Raw genomic sequence first — 18,092 nt, 5'->3', positions numbered from 1 at the left:
ACATCTGAGAAAACAGCTCCCTGTGAGTGAATGATCCTTGATCTGCTGGAAAAGCTGCTGATGGTCTGTTCTCATTCACCCAGACGTGCAACTATATATATATTCCGCATTTTTGGAATCCATATTTATTTATTTATTGAACTCTTCAGAGGCAAGGAAGAAAACACAAGCCGAGGGCCGGCTGGATATGGAAAATCTAGGTAAACGAATAGAGACTACAGAAACAAGCATAACCAACATAATACAAGAGATAGAAGAAAGAATCTCAGATTCTGAAGATACCATAGAGAAAATAAATGCACTGATCAAAGAAAACAGCAAATCCAACAAATTCTCATCACAAAACAATGAGGAAATCTGGGACAATAAAAAGACCAAACCTAAGAATAATAGGGTAGAAGAAGGAGAAGAAGTACAGCTCAATGGTCCAGAAAATATATTTAATGAAATTATAGAAGAAAACTTCCCCAACCTACAGAAAGATATTCCTATAAAGGTTCAAGAAGCTTACAGAACACCAAATAGACTGGATCAAAAAAAAAAAAAACCCTCGCCATATTATAATCAAAACACAAAACATACAGAATAAAGAATGAATATTAAGAGCTGCAAAGGAAAAAGGTCAAGTAACTTATAAAGCGAAACCTATCAAACTTACACCTGACTTCTCTATGGAAACCATGAAAGCCAGAAGGTCCTAGATAGATGTTGTGCAGAAACTAAGAGAACATGTATGCAAGCCCAGACTACTATACCCAACCAAGCTTTTGTTCACTATAAATGGAGAAAACAAAATATTCCAAGATAAAAACAAATTTAAACAATACATAGCCACAAATCCAGCCTTACAGAAAGTAATAGAAAAAAATCACAAACCAAGGAGTCCAGCATTGCCCAAAATAAGTCAGACATCTAGCAACCCTTCACCAGCACATCTCAAAGAAAGGAAACACACACTCTCTACTACCAAAAAACAAAAAAGAAAACAAAAATGATGACCAGAGTTAACAACCACTGGTCATTAATATCACTTAATATCAATGGACTCAATTCACCTATAAAAAGGCACAGGCTAAGAGATTGGGTACGAAAACAGGATCCGACATTCTGTGGTTTACACGAAACACACCTCAACCACAAAGACAGACACCTACTCAGAGTAAAGGGTTAGGAAAAGGTTTATCAAGCAAATGGACCTAAGAAACAAGCAGGTGTGGCCATACTAATTTCTAACAAAGTTGACTTCAAACTAAAATCAATCAGAAGAGATGGAAAGGGACATTTTCTGCACATAACAAGAAAAATCCTTCAGAATGAAGTCTCAATCCTGAATATCTATGCCCCTAATATAAAAGCACCCACTTATGTAAAAGAAACATTACTAGAACTCAAGGCAGCCATCAAACCACACACACTAATAGTAGGAGACTTCAACATTCCTCTCCCACCAATGGACAGGTCAATCAGACAGAAACCTAACAGAGAATTAAGAGACTTAATGGGGGTAATGAACCAAATGGACTTAACAGACATCTATAGAACATTCCACCCAAATAGGAAAGAATATACCTTCTTCTCTGCGGCTCATGGAACCCTTTTGAAAATTGACCACATACTCGGTAACAAAGCAAACTTCCACAGTTACAAAAACATATTAGTAACCACCTGTGTCTTATTGGATCACCATGGATTAAAATTAGAATTCAACAACAATGCTACCCCCAGAAAGCCTACAAACTTATGGAAACTGAACAGTCAACTACTGAACCACACCTGGGTCAAGGAAGAAATAAAGAAAGAAATTAAAGTCTTTCTTGAATTTAATAAAAACAAAGACACAACATACTCAAACCTATGGGACTCTATGAAAGCAGTGCTAAGAGGAAAGTTCATAGCACTAAGTGCCCACTTAAAGAAAATGGAGAAAGCGCTCATTGGAGACTTAACAGCACACCTGAAAGCTCTAGAAAAAAAGAAGCAGACTCACCTAGGAGGAGTAGAAGACTGGAAATAATCAAACTGAGGGCAGAAATCAACACAATAGAAACACAGAAAACAATCCAAAGAATCAATGAAACAAAAAGCTGGTTCTTGGAGAAAATCAACAAGATTGACAAACCCCTGTCCAAACTAATCAAACAGCAGAGAGAGAACAAGCAAATTAATAAGATCAGAAATGAAAAGGGGGACATAAGCACAGACACAGAGGAAATTCAGAGAATCATTAGATCTTACTACAAAAGCCTGTACGCCACAAAATTGGAAAATGTAAAAGAAATGGACATTTTTTAAAGATAAGTACCATATACCAAAGTTAAACCAGGACCAGGTGAACAATCTAAATAATCCTGTTAGTCGTGAAGAATTAGAAACTGTTATCAAAAATCTCCCAACCAAAAAGAGCCCAGGACCAGATGGTTTCAATGCAGAATTCTACCAGAACTTCCAAGAAGACCTAATACCTATACTCCTTAAGGTATTTCATAATATAGAAACAGAAGAGTCATTGCCAAATTCCTTTTATGAAGCTACAGTTACCCTGATACCTAAACCACACAAAGACTCAACCAAGAAAGAGAATTACAGGCCAATCTTACTCATGAACATTGATGCAAAAATTCTCAATAAAATACTGGCAAACCAAATCCAAAAACACATTAGAAAAATTATTCACTACGATCAAGTAGGCTTTATCCCAGAGATGCAGGACTGGTTCAACATACGAAAATCTATCAATGTAATCCATCATATAAATAAACTGAAGAAAAAAACATGATCAGCTCATTAGATGCTGAAAAAGCATTTGACAAAATTCAACACCCCTTTATGATAAAGGTCTTGAAGAGATTAGGGATACAAGGGTCATTCCTAAATATAATAAAGGCTATTTACAGCAAGCCAACAGCTAACATCAAATTAAATGGAGAGAAACGCAAGGCCATCCCACTAAATTCAGGAACACGACAAGGCTGTCCACTCTCTCCTTAATTCTTCAATATAGTGCTTGAAGTTCTTGCAATAGCAATAAGACAACATAAGGGGATCAAGGGGATTCGAGTTGGAAAGGAAGAAGCTAAACTTTCGTTACTTGCAGATGATATGATAGTGTACATAAGCGACCCCAAAAACTCCACCAAAGAACTCCTACAGCTGATAAACTCCTTCGGTAACGTGGCAGGATACAAGATCAACTCCAAAAAAATCAGTTTCCCTCCTATACACAAAGGATAAGGAAGCAGAGAGGGAAATCAGAGAAGTATCACCTTTCACGATAGCCACAAATAGCATAAAATATCTTGGGGTAACTCTAACCAAGGAAGTGAAGGATCTATTTGACAAGAACTTTAAGTCTATGAAGAAAGAAATTGAAGAGGATACCAGAAAATGGAAGGATCTTCCTTGCTCGTGGATTGGGAGGATCAACAAAGTAAAAATGGCAATTCTACCAAAAGCAATCTATAGATTCAATGCAATCCCCATCAAGGTCCCAACAAAATTCTTCACAGATCTTGAGAGGACACTAATCAACTTTATATGGAAAAACAAGGAACCCAGGATAGCCAAAACAATCTTATACAATAAAGGAACTTCTGGAGGCATTACCATCCCTGACTTCAAACTCTATTACAGAGCTACAGTATTGAAAACAGCTTGGTATTGGCATAAAAACAGAGAAGTCGACCAATGGAATCAAATAGAAGACCCGGATCCTAACCCACAGACCTATGAACATCTGATTTTTGATAAAGGAGCCAAAAGTACACAATGGAAGAAAGAGGGCACCTTCAACAAATGGTGCTGGCATAACTGGATGTCAACCTGTAGAAGAATGAAAATACATCCATATCTATCACCATATACAAAACTCAAGTCCAAATGGATTAAAGACCTCAATATTAATCTGAACACACTGAGCCTGATAGAGGAGAAAGTGGGAAGTACTCTACAACATATGGGCACAGGAGACCGTTTCCTACGTATAACCCCAACAGCACAGACATTAAGGGCAACATTGAATAAATGGGACCTCCTGAAGCTGAGCAGCTTCTGTAAAGCAAAGGACACTGTCACTAAGACACATAGGCAGCCTACTGACTGGAAAAAGATCTTACCATCCCTGCAACTGACAAAGGTCTGATCTCTAAAATATATAAGGAACTCAAGAGACTAGACTTCAAAATGCTAATTAACCCATTTAAAAAATGGGGCTCTGAACTGAACAGAGAATTCTCAACAGAAGAAGTTCGAATGGCCAAAAGATACTTAAGGTCATGCTCAACCTCCTTAGCTATCAGGGAAATGCAAATCAAAACAACTTTGAGATACCATCTTACACCTGTCAGATTGGCTAAAATCAAAAACACCAATGATAGCCTTTGCTGGAGAGGTTGTGGGGTAAGGGGTACACTCATCCATTGCTGGTGGGAATGCACACTTGTGCAACCACTTTGGAAAGCAGTGTGGTGATTTCTCAGGAAATTCGGGATCAACCTACCCCAGGACCCAGCAATTCCACTTTTAGGGATTTACCCAAGAGATGCCCAATCATACTACAAAAGCATTTGTTCAACTATGTTCATAGCAGCATTATTTGTAATAGCCAGAACCTGGAAACAACCTAGATGCCCTTCAGTGGAAGAATGGATGAAGAAACTGTGGAATATATACATGTTAGAATACTACTCAGCGATAAAAAACAATGACATCTTGAATTTTGCATGCAAATAGATGGAAATAGATAACACTATTCTGAGTGAGGTAACCCAGACCCAAAAAGATAAACATGGGATGTACTCACTCATAATCGGTTTCTAGCCATAATTAAAGGACATTGAGCCTATAATTCCTGATCCCTGAAAAGATAATAAGAAGGTTAACCCAAAGAAAAATATATAGTTATCCTCCTGGATATTGGAAGTAGACAAGATTGCCGGGCAAAAATTGGGAACTTGGGGGTGGGGTGGGTTGGGGACAAGGGGAGATGGAGAGAGAAAAGCGTGAAGGGGAGGATGGGGAGAGCTTGGGGGGGAATGGGATGGTTGGGATATAGGAAGGGTGGATATTTGAGCAGGGAAGCATATATCTTAATTAAGGGAGCCATCTTAGGGTTGTCAAGAGACTTGACTCTAGAGGGGTTCAGCTAGTTCCTTGGGCAGCTGAGGAGAGGGAGCCGAAAAAGCCAGATCCTATAGCCATACTGATGAATATCTTGCATATCACCATAGAACCTTCACCTGGCAATGGATGGAGATAGAGACAGAGCCCCACATTGGAGCACCAGACTGAGCTCCCAAGGTCCTGATGAGGAGCCGAAGGAGGGAGAACATGAGAAAGAAAGTCAGGACCGTGAGTGGTGCATTCACCCACTGAGATGGTGGGACAGTACTAACGGGAGATTACCAAGTCCAGTTGGAATGGGACTGATGGAATATGTGACCAAATCAGACTCTCTGAATGTGGCTGACGGTGGAGGCTGTCTTAGAAGCCAAGGACAATGGCGATGGGCTTGGACTCTATGGCATGGACGGGCTCTGTGTGAGCCTTGTCAGTTTGGTCGCTCACCTTTCTGGACCTGGGTGGAGTTGGGAGGACCTTGGACTTAACATAGTGTAGGGAACCCTGATGGTTCTTTGGCCTGGAGAGGGAGGGAGTGGGGGTATGGGTAGTGGGGAGGGGAGGGAATGGGGAGGAGAAGGGAGAGAGATGGAAATTTTTAATAAAAAATTTGAAGACAAGTCATTGTGCACTAAAAATTATGACTTATCCATATTCTTTCCAGGACGTTTATTGATGGGGACTCTCATTGGTTAATAAAGAAACTGCCTTGGCTTTTGGATAGTGCAGGATTTAGATATGTGGAGTAGACAGAACAGAATGCTGGGAAGAAGGGAAGTTAGTCAGACGCCATGCCTCTCCTCTCTGAGACAGACACCATGGATCCAGCCACTAGGTCAGACATGCTGAATCTTTCCCAGTAAGCCACCACCTTGTGGTGCTACACACATTACTAAATATGGGTTAAAGCAAGATGTGAGAATTAGCTAATAAGAGGCTGAAACTAATAGGCCAGGTAGTGTTTAAATGTATACAGTTTGTTTGTTGGTATTTCCAGGGCTAAGCTAGCTACGCAGAAGCCAGGCGGGATGAAAAGCAGGCCTGCCCGCAGCTCTTTCTACAGTTTATCATGAATGGACTTTGGATTTTGTCAAAGGCTTTTTTGTATCAATTGAGATTATCATGTTATTTTTGTCTTTGGGATCATTCATATGAGATATGACATTTATCCATTTGTGTATACTGAACCATCTCAGCATCTCCAAAATAAAACCAACTTGTTCATAGTGACTGATGTGTGTTTTTTTGGGGGGCGGTAGTTTGTTTGTATGACTTTTGGCCATTTCATATTTGTATATAATGTACTGATTATGTGCACCACCCATGATCTACTGTTGTTCCCCTCCGCCACCTACTGACTCCTTTTTTCTTCGCAACTCCTCCTCCTTTTATGCTGTTTTTTTTTTTTTTTTTTTTTTTTTTTTTTTTTTTTTTTTTTTTTTTTTTTTTTTTTTTTTTTTTTTTTTTTTGCAGGACTTACAAAGATTGTCTCAGCTCCCACGTGCTTATCCTTCTCTTCGGTCCATAGTATTCCTTTGCGCATCTTCTATAGGAATAACTGCTGATTATATGATTAGAGCAGTGGAGGGAGGTTCATCCCAAGCTGGCAGCCAAACTTGGCGGTTTCCTTCTCATGTACTCTGGCTTTGGAGACATGAAGAGTCCAGCACTGACGGGGGTTGTTGATTCTTCCTCTAGAGAGCCATTCAGTCAAGGCAAAGTGTGGCAGAGTTAAGAGTCCCTGCAAGGGGCACTGGGAGACCACTGCATGAAGGAGGTAAAGCTGGGTCATGGTGGAGACTCCAAAATATTGGACGTGCCAAAGCACTGAGACATCTGCCAAGGAGAACTGCACACAGGAAAGGCAGCCAGCCCAAGTCAGAGCCATACAAATCCTTTAAGACTGTCCCAGACACTGGACACACAGAGCTCGAGGATTTGGGTTTGCCCTAATTGTTCCAGTATTTCCTCACTACGCCACCATTCCTCACTTCTGGAAGGGAATGTATAGTTTCATTATGGGTTGGAAGTATGTGATTTGGTTTTTCTTTTTAATCTACAGGGTGGTCACACGTAGAGACTGCCTTAAGTCTCCAAAGAAACTGCATTTTGAGTAGTTTGATTGCTAAGACTATGGGGTCTTTTGAAGTTAAAATGCATTTTGTAACATCTTGAGACAGCCAAATGTCTACAAGATCTAGGAGCCAAATGTGCTAGCCTGCATGAGAAATTACCATGGGTTCATGTATTTGAACACTTGGTCCACAGTTAGTGGTTCAGTTGGGGTGTTCCAGTCACAGAAAATGAAACACCATGTTCTCTCACATGTGGGCTGTAGCTTTAAATCTTCTGCTACATGTATTTAATTTGGAATACATGTGGAGGCCAGAAATCTACTAATGGGCCATTGTAGGATTAGAAAGCTCTTTCTAAGGATCATTAGGTGTTTTAGACAGGCAAAGAATCACAGCTTCACAGTTAAGCAAATGCAGCATAAACAAAAGCCACAAATCTTTACATCATTAAACAAATGTTCCACCGCATAAACAAAGGTAACACACCTTAAAATAACATTCCACAATATACAGGCCTAGAATATCTGACATACTTTTTTTTGTGAAGCAAGAATTTTGAAGGACTGTCCTATTGTGTTTTGGCAAAGTTCAGCAACTGCCTTCTTTTGTGTCCTGCTTGTTCAAGTTGGACAGCATTTTGTCAGTAGTCAAGGCAAGGGCAGCCTTTTTGCCCAGTGGATAACCCTGCCACAAATGAAAGCAAACACCATATGGTGGTTCTTTGATGCTTATCTCCTCTTTTGAAGTAAATTGGTGCTGCCAGGAGCAGATGTGCCTCACTATCATGAAAAGCTTTATGTTATGAAAGCATCTTGAATGGGATATTCTGTAGGCCTCTGAAGTGTTTGAAGATCATCTATCTAAAATATATCTTTGCTTGACATTGAAAACATACCTAACATGACTTACAAGTTGGATTGTTATAGATAACTAACTCCTAAGTTGCATTTTTAAAAAAAATATTTATTTATTTATTATGTATACAATATTCTGTATCTATGCCTGCAAGCTAGAAGAGGGCACCAGACCCCATTACAGATGGTTGTGAGCCACCATGTGGTTGCTGGGAATTGAACTCAGGACCTTTGGTAGAGCAGGCAATGCTCTTAACCTCTGAGCCATCTCTCCAGCCCTAAGTTGCATTTTTTAATTATCCTAAGTACTTTATAATATAGCTTTCAAGGACTAGAACTTTACATTTTTAAATGAGCTGCATAAATATAATACCTTACAGTAGGAAAATAACCTTAAATTTGTATCAAGACACAAAAATACAAAAGTAGAAATATATACACAGGATAAAAAAATAAACTCAGATATGTGCAGAGACATGTCACTAATTTATAGGAAAAATGCAATGGGACTTAACTTCACACAACATATAACAAGGAACATCACAAAGATGTTTGTAAATCATGTACCTTAACATACACTCTGCTGCAAACACTTCAAAAGGTAGGCATACCTGCTATAGGACTCTCATTTTCAAAAGAAATTTATTCATATCAAATTTTTCTCACATGAAATCACAACACAGAAAATAATTGTTTCGGTTAGTACAATAGCTTTATTTCCAATACTAAGAGGTTAGGAGTTTACAGAAATGAAAACCACTACAGTGCTTATTCTATATTTTTGGAACCTGGACTATCTCTCCACCTTCTCTGGGTTCACCTGCAGTTGCATCTTGTTGGGTTCTTCAAAATAAGGTACTAGCAATTTGGTGCTATAATTTTAGTAGTGTCAGTATCTCCTCAATGACATTACCTTGAACTGGGATATGCTAATCCAGTTTATATCCTTGTCAGAAGGAAAATGGCAACCTGAATGCACTAGTTTCTGTGTGTTTCAACATCCCTTGCTCCTGGACAACATTGCTAGAGTTAGTCTACCACTAAGGTTATTTGAGGCATTCTGTTTTCTACCAGAAAGAACCGTGGCTTTAAAAAGCATCCATCCATGCATGCAGCAAACTGTTAAAAGGACTTTTCCCCACAAACCATTGTATGGAATGTTAGAACTTGAAAAAGTGATCTCTGTTATTAACTGGAATGGCTTCAACTCTATGTATCAGACAGTCCTAATAATAAACAAGTAACACGTATTGTTGAAAAAAAAAATACAAAGTCCCAGAAAGAAGTGGTGTAGAGGACTAAACAACTCAGTGACTTCATACCTGGGTCAGCTTTTTGTACTGTGTGTGCTGCCATCTTTGGGTCACTGCCCTTCCAGGCCACAGACTATATGCCAATATCATATACAGGTCTAAAGAAACACATCCAGCAGGTATAGTATCTTTTCATGTCTCTTAATGTCATCTCATGTTATAACAATTTCATCACTGACATCTATTCCAGTATTACACAGCATTCCCTAACTTCAAAAACTTGTCAGAATGGAGCTGCCATGACTAGCTTTGACTAATCTCAGTTTATTTCCCAAAACATCTTTGGGGGGAGGAAAAAGAGATAAAACTCAACTCACCAAGGAAGTGACCAGAGCATCTCTTAAAACCACTGATCAGTGTGTTTCTAGGGGGTATAGGAAATAGCACAAAGGAGGTGGAGACACTATGAAGGAGTCTATAGTTCTAAATACAAATATATATTACTGAATTACACAGAAGTATGGGTACATGTAACCATGCCTAAACAGATACACAATGAAATACCAAGGGTAAGAAAAATGAGCATTTTATTATGCACTACCATATTTCATTTTTAGAGTGCAGCATTACCATTTACAACTCACGTTAAGTCATGTAAATACCATTTTTATTGACAGCATTTATATGGTTGACACAGAGGTAGCTAAGAAAAACCCTCAGAAATATACTGCCTGATTTTTTTTTTCACCAAATGGGTAGTTTGGTAATAATGGTCACCCCTACTCGTGGTCAAAAATAGTGAAAAGTATGTGACAATGTTTTGTGTGTGCGTGAGACAATGTCATTAGAAACATATACTGGCCAACCTAACAAGAGAATGGTAGTATTTAGAACTAGACAATTCTGAGGTAATGAAAAGGCTCACTAAACCATCTTTTGGCTTCTTTACTACAGAGGCAGTTTGGTAATGATGGCTATAGCCATGTTTATTTATGTATTTATTTTTAGGAACTAGAAAGAAGGATGGGTGATTTATACTTTAAGCCCGCCATACAGCTCACATGCACACAGCTTCTCTGAGGAGATCCGTACCCCCTGACACATGCTTTGTCAGTTCCGAAGGCCAAGCTACCCACATGAGAGTAGGGATGGATGTGGTGGAGTCTGGAGAGACAGCAGCAGTCGCCCCTCTCTAGAGCACTCTCCGCACGGAGGCCAATGGCACGCAGCAAAGGTAACAGGGAAAGACAGCAAATCATTAGGCATGACAAGTGCTGTTTATTTCCTTTGCTCTCCATATAATTTAACTGCAACTTCGTGTAACTTTAAACGACTGATTCACACAATTCTTGAAATTTTAACAATTATCAGCACTTTGAAGTTGATGTGAGCTGCCTTTATGACATCACCATTTGTGTACATGCATATAAATATATTTACATAGGCATACATGTAGATCCACATTCACACATATGTCCATAAACATACATAATCTTATCAACCTTTAAAGACACTGGTGGTACTTAGTATTGAAAGTATACCATAATAGCTATTACACTAAGGGTTCAATTTCTCCTCACATTCTTACTGGGTTCTAATACACAGATCAAGCACTCCCTAAAGTACATAAATATTACATTAGCATACTCACACAAGGTCTATAAACATCACATGTTCTTTACATACATGTTTAATGCTATTGTCACTCACTTTTAAGTTTCATAGTCTCCTATGAATACAAGTAAAATTAATATTACCCATTATATTTAAAATAAAATTTTGAAACACATTTGGAAGACATTACACAATTTAAACTTTATAGATTTTTTAACCATATGTTTATATGAATGATTTCCCTTTAAAGCAATCTTCTAATGAAAGTTTTTATTTTCTTGAAAGCTTTCGTGTATTTCAACATAATGGCATTTTCTAGTACTCTCGTATTCTTTGGCAGGCTCTAAGCTCACTTTCAAACCGTATAACCGACTTGACAGGCATAAGGAAGGTGACCATCTAGGAGGCTGCAAGAGCCTTCATCCTAGAGTGAATTCTCTGATGCTTGGTGAGTACTGACCTCTGACTGAAGGTCTTCCCACACACGTTACATTCATAGGGCTTCTCCCCCGTGTGAGTTCTCTGGTGTTTAGTAAGAGCTGACTTTTCACAGAACATTTTCCCACATTCATTACACTTGTAGGGCTTCTCCCCTGTGTGAGTTCTTTGATGTACAATCAGGTTTGACTTCACACAAAAGGACTTCCCACATTCATTGCATATAAATGGTTTCTCTCCTGTATGTGTTCTCTGATGGACCGTGAGGGCGGACCTGTGACAGAAGGATTTCCTACATGCATTACATTCATAGGGCTTCTCCCCTGTATGTGTTCTTTGATGTTCAGTGAGGTTTGATTTGACACAGAATGTCTTCCCACATTGCTTGCATTCATAGGGTTTTTCTCCTGTGTGCGTTCGCTGGTGGTTGGTAAGGTGTGGCTTTTGGCAAAAGGCTTTCCCACACTCGGTACATTCATATGGTTTCTCTCCGGTGTGTGTTCTCTGGTGCTGGGTGAGGTTTGATTTCTCCCAAAACATTTTACCACACTCACCACATTCAAAGGTTTTTTCTCCCAAGTGAGCTCTTCGAGACTGGGTGGGATGCGTTTTCTTGCTGAAAAGTTTCCCGTTTTCATGGTACTGATAGGGTTTCGCCCCCATCTGGACTAGCTGGTGTTTAAAGAGAGCTGACTTTGCCCACGCTTTGCTACTCACTTTATACTCCTGGGCACTCTGTCTTGAGTAAGCTTCCTGGTGAACAATGAAAGCTGAGCCATCGCAGAAGATTCTGTCATAGGCGTTCCGCTCACAAGGACTGCTCCTGGGAAGAGCTCCCTCATGTCCAAACTGCAAATCCACATAAAGGGACTTTCTACAAATGCTGCATTCGTGCGGCTCCATATGCAGGCGAGTTTTCTGAGACACACTGAGCTTCAAACCGTCAGTGAACGTTCTTCTGCACTCGGTGTGTTTACAGAGTGTCTGCCCTGGCTGAGAGAGCTGACCTGGGCACAGGGCCATTTCCTCACGGAAGCCTTGTCCGTTTTCATGACACTCAAAAGGCTGACCAGAAACTGGCCGTGTGAGACCCTGGCAAAGGCTGAGGCCACCCCTTTTCTCATTATATCTATATAATTTTGCTCCTACAGGAATTTTCTCATGCCCAGATTTAAAGAGTGGTTTCTCACCTATATTAAACTCATCAAGTTTCTTTCTGGAATAGTTCTTTTTATTAATAATGACACCTGAAATATTCTTTAAATTCATTTCACATGAGTCACATATTTTGAGCAGAAAACTTGTTGAAGAAACAGGGTCCATTTCTAGAGTGGAGGTTTTTCTTGGGTTACCTCCACTGTCTACACGCATGAGCTTGTTGGTGAGCATGAGCGGCCAGAAATGGTTACCTTGATCTTCCTGGCTGCTCTCCAATAGGCCGTCCACTTTCCATTTCCTTTCTATGAATGAGGAAAAAAATATCACCAAACCTTATATAATACTTGAGTTTCTTTTTTTAAAAAAAAATTTTTGATGGGGTGAGGAAACACACAGAAAAAAAAGACACAAGCAGAGAAGGGACATGGGAAGCTGAAGTACCTCAACACATTTCTGAGGATGCGTGGACTTGTACAGAAATCCTCTACTCTATGTTTAATTCTATTGTTTTAGATTCAGTGTCCTGGTACAAACTGAATCCAGCACATTTTCTTTAGCATCTGGTTAGAGGAGAAAAACTAAATACGCTGCTGTGGAAGCAGGAATGGAGTGTTTAAGCCTGCCTTTATTTCTAGGTTTTTCATTTACACATAGGTTTTCTGCTTTAACATCTAACATCAACTTTGTTTTATTTACATGTGGGACCCCTAACTATCATATTGCTGTATCTGTTACTGAGACTTTCAGGACACCTTATCATAAAAATTTTGGCTATCCTCAACTGTTGGTACTCAATGCAAGAATGCTAATTATATGCTTAATTAAAAAACAACTATAGCAATCTACTGCCCTAAAGATCAACAATTAAAATTATGATCCTAGCAAAAACAGTTCAAAACAAAATAAGCAAGCAAATAAAACTTTATATCAATTGACTCACATTAAGTGTTTAAATCAACATTCAAAATATCCATTAAAACTCTGTGCATGGACAGATTTGTTCATAAGGCTGCTTGTCATTGCACACATGCAAAAGTAGTTATGTCTATGTTCTCTTCATCCTTACCCTGATGTAATTCCCACTGTGGTTTATTTGCTCTCTCTGCTCTGCTCTTCGTTGTTCCTTTCTTTTCTTTTCTTTTGTTTTCTTTTCTCCCCCTTCTTTCTTTTTGGTTTTACAAGATAGGGTTTCTCTGTGTAGCTCTGCCCGTCCTGGAACTCACTCTGTAGACCAGACTTTCCTCAAATGCACAGAGATCCACCTGCCTCTGCCTCCTCAGTGTTGGGATTAAAGGCGTGCACCACCATGCCCAACTGTCGTTGTTTCCTTCCCCCCTTTTCCATTCTCCTTTTTCACATGAAGCATCCAGGGTTTTTTCACTATCCTAATAGTAGTCCATAAAAATAAATTATAATGATTCTATTCTACCTGCCTTATAAACAGGTGCAGGTGTTTTTGAAAGAAAAATAGTGAGAGTAGAGATGAAATCAGTAAGAACTGAGCAGATGCAGTAAGGGAACCCATGGGTGTCACGCAGAAGGTAAGAGCTGAGCAGACGCAGTACAGGGAACCCATGGGTGTCCCACAGAAGGTAAGAGCTGAGCAGATGCAGTACAGGGAACCCATGGGTGTCACGCAGAGGGTAAGAGCTGAGCAGATGCAGTACAGGGAACCCATGGGTGTCACGCAGAGGGTAAGAGCTGAGCAGATGCAGTACAGGGAACCCATGGGTGTCACGCAGAGGGTAAGAGCTGAGCAGATGCAGTACAGGGAACCCATGGGTGTCACGCAGAGGGTAAGAGCTAAGCAGACGCAGTACAGGGAACCCATGGATGCCACTCAGAGGGTAAGAGCTGAGCAGATGCAGTACAGGGAACCACGGATGCACACAGAGGAACTAGTAAGGTGGTAAGGTTGGGCTATACTTGATTCCTCAGAAATGGAACTGGACTTTGTATAGCTTAGGTTTTCCTCTACTTCTCCTCTAATGGATGGATTTAATAACTTTATGAACAAGTATCATCCCATGACTGTTCTGACAAAACCATGCCCTAGGAAAGGGACTGGAAAACTATGGCTTGAGGTACTTCCTTACAACTGAAAGTATCTTTTATGTTTTAAAAGGGGAAAAAGTAGAAGAAACAATAGGGATGGGGGTGGAGGGGAGAGGGACATGAGGACCAAACAGAAAAAGACAGAAGGGCAGCAGCAGCAACAATGACCGGGAATGCACCGAAAATATTTACTGTCTGGTCTTTTAAAAGGAAATTTATCTATCTCAGCTTTAGATTTCATCCAAACCACACATAAAATACCATCTAAAACAATGATCTCTCTGCTACTGTGATGGAGGAGGGTCATCTGTCTATGTGTTAATTTCATTGGTTAATAAAGAAACTGCCTTGGCCCTTTAATAGGACAGGAAATTAGGTAGGCAGAGTAGACAGAACAGAATTGTGGGAGAAAGAAAGCAGAATCAGGCAGACGTCTCAGGCAGTCGCCATGATTCTCCAACCTGAGACAGACACAGATTAAAATCTTTCCTGGTAAGCCACCACCTCGTGGTGCTACACAGATACTAAATATGGGTTAAAGCAAGATGTGAGAATTAGCCAATAAGAGGCTGAAACTAATGGGCCAGGCAGTGTTTAAAAGAATACAATTTGTGTGTTGTTATTTCCCGGGCAAAGCTAGCCATGTGGGAGCCGGGCAGGATGAAAAGCAGGCCTGCTCACCTCATCACTACACTACTGTTCAAACAGAGGCCTGGCACTTCAGGTTCTCTTTGTCTAGAATAATTTCCATTCATACAGTTTATTCTTACTCCCTTAAAGTATTCTATATAACATAGGCCTCATTCAAGTTTTCTCTGGCCTCTCTGCCAAATAGCATACATCATTATGCTGTTCTCCCCTCCCTGTGTGAGCTCTCTTCATCATTCTTACCACCAACCGACACTGTGTGTATATACACATATATGTATGCATTGAAGTGTGTATGACAATAAATAATTGTATCTACATGATTCTGTTCTTCATTGTAGCATATATTCTATAATACATGGTATATTACTCTCTTGCTTACCTAGAACATGACTGTACCACAGTGAATGTTCGCCATTATGCATCTGTTAAGTGGAATATATAGAAGTACATGGGTATATGCTAGCTGACAAATGGTGTCCAAAGAAAATAGAAGTTGTGTAATTTGTAAAAACAAAGAGCAATTAACTAAGCAAAATAAATCTTAAGATGAAGCCAACTGACTTTGGATTTACAGGTAGAAATAAAACACTCCAAAATGTCTAAGCAAAAGAAAAGTATGAACAAGAGTCAGATGTAGGAGTTGTTAAGGCAACAGTCGGAAGCTGTTCTTGGTCATTTCCAGAGGTCTGTAGTAAATTTCACAGGTAACTGTGGTGGTTTGAATAGAAATGGCCTGCATAGGCTCATGAAGTTGAATGTTTGATCACCAGGGAGTGGCACTACTTGAGCAGGATTAGGAGATGTGCCTTGTTGGAGGAAGTGTGTCACTAGGGAGTGGGCTTTGAGATTTCAGAAGCTCAAGCCAGGCCCAGTGACTCACTGTCTCTTCCCACTGCCTGCAGATTCAGAAGCAGAACTCTCACCTACCTCTCCAGCACCATGTCTGCCTGTATGCCACCATGCTTCCCACCATGATGATAATGGACTAAACTTCTGACCTGGAAGCCAGTACCAGTTTTTTTTTTTTTTTTCCTTTATAAGAGTTGCCAGGGTCTTGGTGATTCTTCACAGCAATAGAAACCTAAGTCAGTAACCTGCCTTACTGACTGTACCTGGATGGCATTGGAATCCATTTTCAGGTATCCATGGCTCTTCTCCTTGCTCTATTTTGAAGATCACATCTGGTTTAGTAACACAATACCCTGTAAAGGCAAAATAATACAGGCTGGGTATGCAATAGTTTAGCTTTGTGAACTGAAAAAGAAAAAATGAAGGAAAAGAAAGGCACAGCCTCAGCTATGGTTCAGGAAGGTTCTCAGCATTCTGCAGAGAGATGAGAAGACACCATTGTCACAGCAAAAAGAGATCAGTCATCTTAGACCCGTAAGCCTTAAGACTCCTAAGGCTCAAACTGGAAATTACAAACATTCCCTCCCAACCTTGGAGATGTGTGTGACTGGTAGCCGCTGAGAAAAAACCCTTACCTACTGAGACAAAGTTGCTATAGTTCTCCAGGGTCACATCTCTGTAAAGCACTTTCTGAGCAGGGTCCAGCAGATACCACTCCTCCTTGGTGAAATCCACACACACATCCTTGAATGACACTTGCTCCTGCAAGACAACATTCTTTTCCTATATGAAGGCATTGGCACTGGGCAATAGAGAGAAGATTTAGCACAACAGGTTTCTTTAAAGTTTACTGAAAAATAATGAACAGGATACCCCTCCCCTTTTTTCCCACTACACTATGTAGAATAAAGGGAAATATCCTGTATAACTTGAGATGCTGCTAAAGGTCTAAGAGTGACCTGTGTGATCCGTGTGACCTGTGTGGCTGGTATGACCTGTGTGATCCATGTGATCCGTGTGATCCATGTGACCTGTGTGGCTGGTGTGATCTGTGTGATCCATGTGATCCGTGTGACCTGTGTGACCTGCATGGACTGTGTGGCTGTTGTGACCTGTGTGACCCGTGTGATCCGTGTGACCTGTGTCACCTGTAAGAATACACACATGTACATTTATCAGGTGGACATTGCAAACCTGGGAGTAGATTTCACTTTTTCTTAGGAAGCAAAACTTGAACTTGTTAAATAAATAATGATATTGATAAACAAGGGACAGACTCCCACTAAAAAAAGTCCATGACTGATTAAAGTACTTGCCCTGGAGTCTAACCCCACAGGATAGAGCAAACCTCTCTGCTTGAGGAGACCATTTTCTGAAGTCTCATGGATTTTTGTTTTGACAAGCACAGTAGTTTTATTAAACCTAGTAAAGAGTTTCATGGTGTGCGAACCAATAGTGAACAAGAAGTAAAAGAAGTAACATAAGCAGACCCATATTGACGGTTATTGAAATGATTAAATGTGAACCTCAAAATAAATTGTGGCTAATGCGTTCAATAAAGCAAGAAATTCAGAAAAAAATATTGAAAGAATGGAAGAATTCAACAGATAGATGAAGTGGCATGGTGTGTGTGTGCTGTAGGAAAAGGTTACGACAGCAGACCAAAGGCTGCCATCCTCCCAACAGTTTTCTACTTTCTCTGGTTCTTTTCCCACTCACACATTAGCACACAAAGCACTATATTAGTAACCCCATATTCTCTAAAGCTGGTACGTAGAGGTGACGAGTGCAAAGATGATGGTTAACTCTATTTTCACAGTGTAATCACCCTTGAATGGTGACTGCATTGCGAACAATCCCCAGGGAAGGACTAGGAATAGAGCCTGCGGGAGGGTGGGGGGCAACGGGCAACTTTACTTGGATGACAATGTCCTCTGCTGTAGAGTTTCATGGGGTCCCATTTATTAGCTTTTGGTTGACTATGTTATCAGGACACTGTTCAGAATGCCCTCACCTATAAATGTTAGTTG

The 18,092-nt window shown here is 40.1% G+C and overlaps 1 protein-coding gene across 1 annotated transcript; it reads right to left on the bottom strand.

Annotated features, from left to right (window-relative positions):
• Window positions 1–10,826: 10,826 nt before the first annotated feature.
• Znf248 (zinc finger protein 248) lies at window positions 10,827–17,501 on the bottom strand. The gene is made up of 5 exons (XM_042054523.1): window positions 17,379–17,501; window positions 17,022–17,210; window positions 16,698–16,824; window positions 16,326–16,415; window positions 10,827–12,809 (listed from the first exon to the last, which is right to left on the bottom strand). The coding sequence occupies exons 1-5, from the start codon at window positions 17,499–17,501 to the stop codon at window positions 11,311–11,313; spliced, it is 2,028 nt and encodes a 675-aa protein (XP_041910457.1). The 3' UTR covers window positions 10,827–11,310.
• Between the last annotated feature and the right edge of the window lie 591 nt (window positions 17,502–18,092).

This window comes from Arvicola amphibius, chromosome 2 (assembly GCF_903992535.2).
Source record: "Arvicola amphibius chromosome 2, mArvAmp1.2, whole genome shotgun sequence".
In the NCBI taxonomy this organism is placed as follows: Eukaryota; Metazoa; Chordata; class Mammalia; order Rodentia; family Cricetidae; genus Arvicola; species Arvicola amphibius.
This window is presented reverse-complemented; position numbering and strand designations above follow the sequence as displayed.

What these genes read in the sequence shown, in the direction of transcription:
- Znf248 (XM_042054523.1), bottom strand. Translation starts at nt 17,501, where the DNA reads ATGAAACTCTTTACTAGGTTTAATAAAACTACTGTGCTTGTCAAAACA. An exon ending in AGGTCACACGGATCACACAG is followed by an intron (nt 16,825 to 17,021) that starts GTCACTCTTAGA and finishes GTTGTCTTGCAG; the next exon opens with GAGCAAGTGTCATTCAAGGA. An exon ending in TAGCAACTTTGTCTCAGTAG is followed by an intron (nt 16,416 to 16,697) that starts GTAAGGGTTTTT and finishes TTGCCTTTACAG; the next exon opens with GGTATTGTGTTACTAAACCA.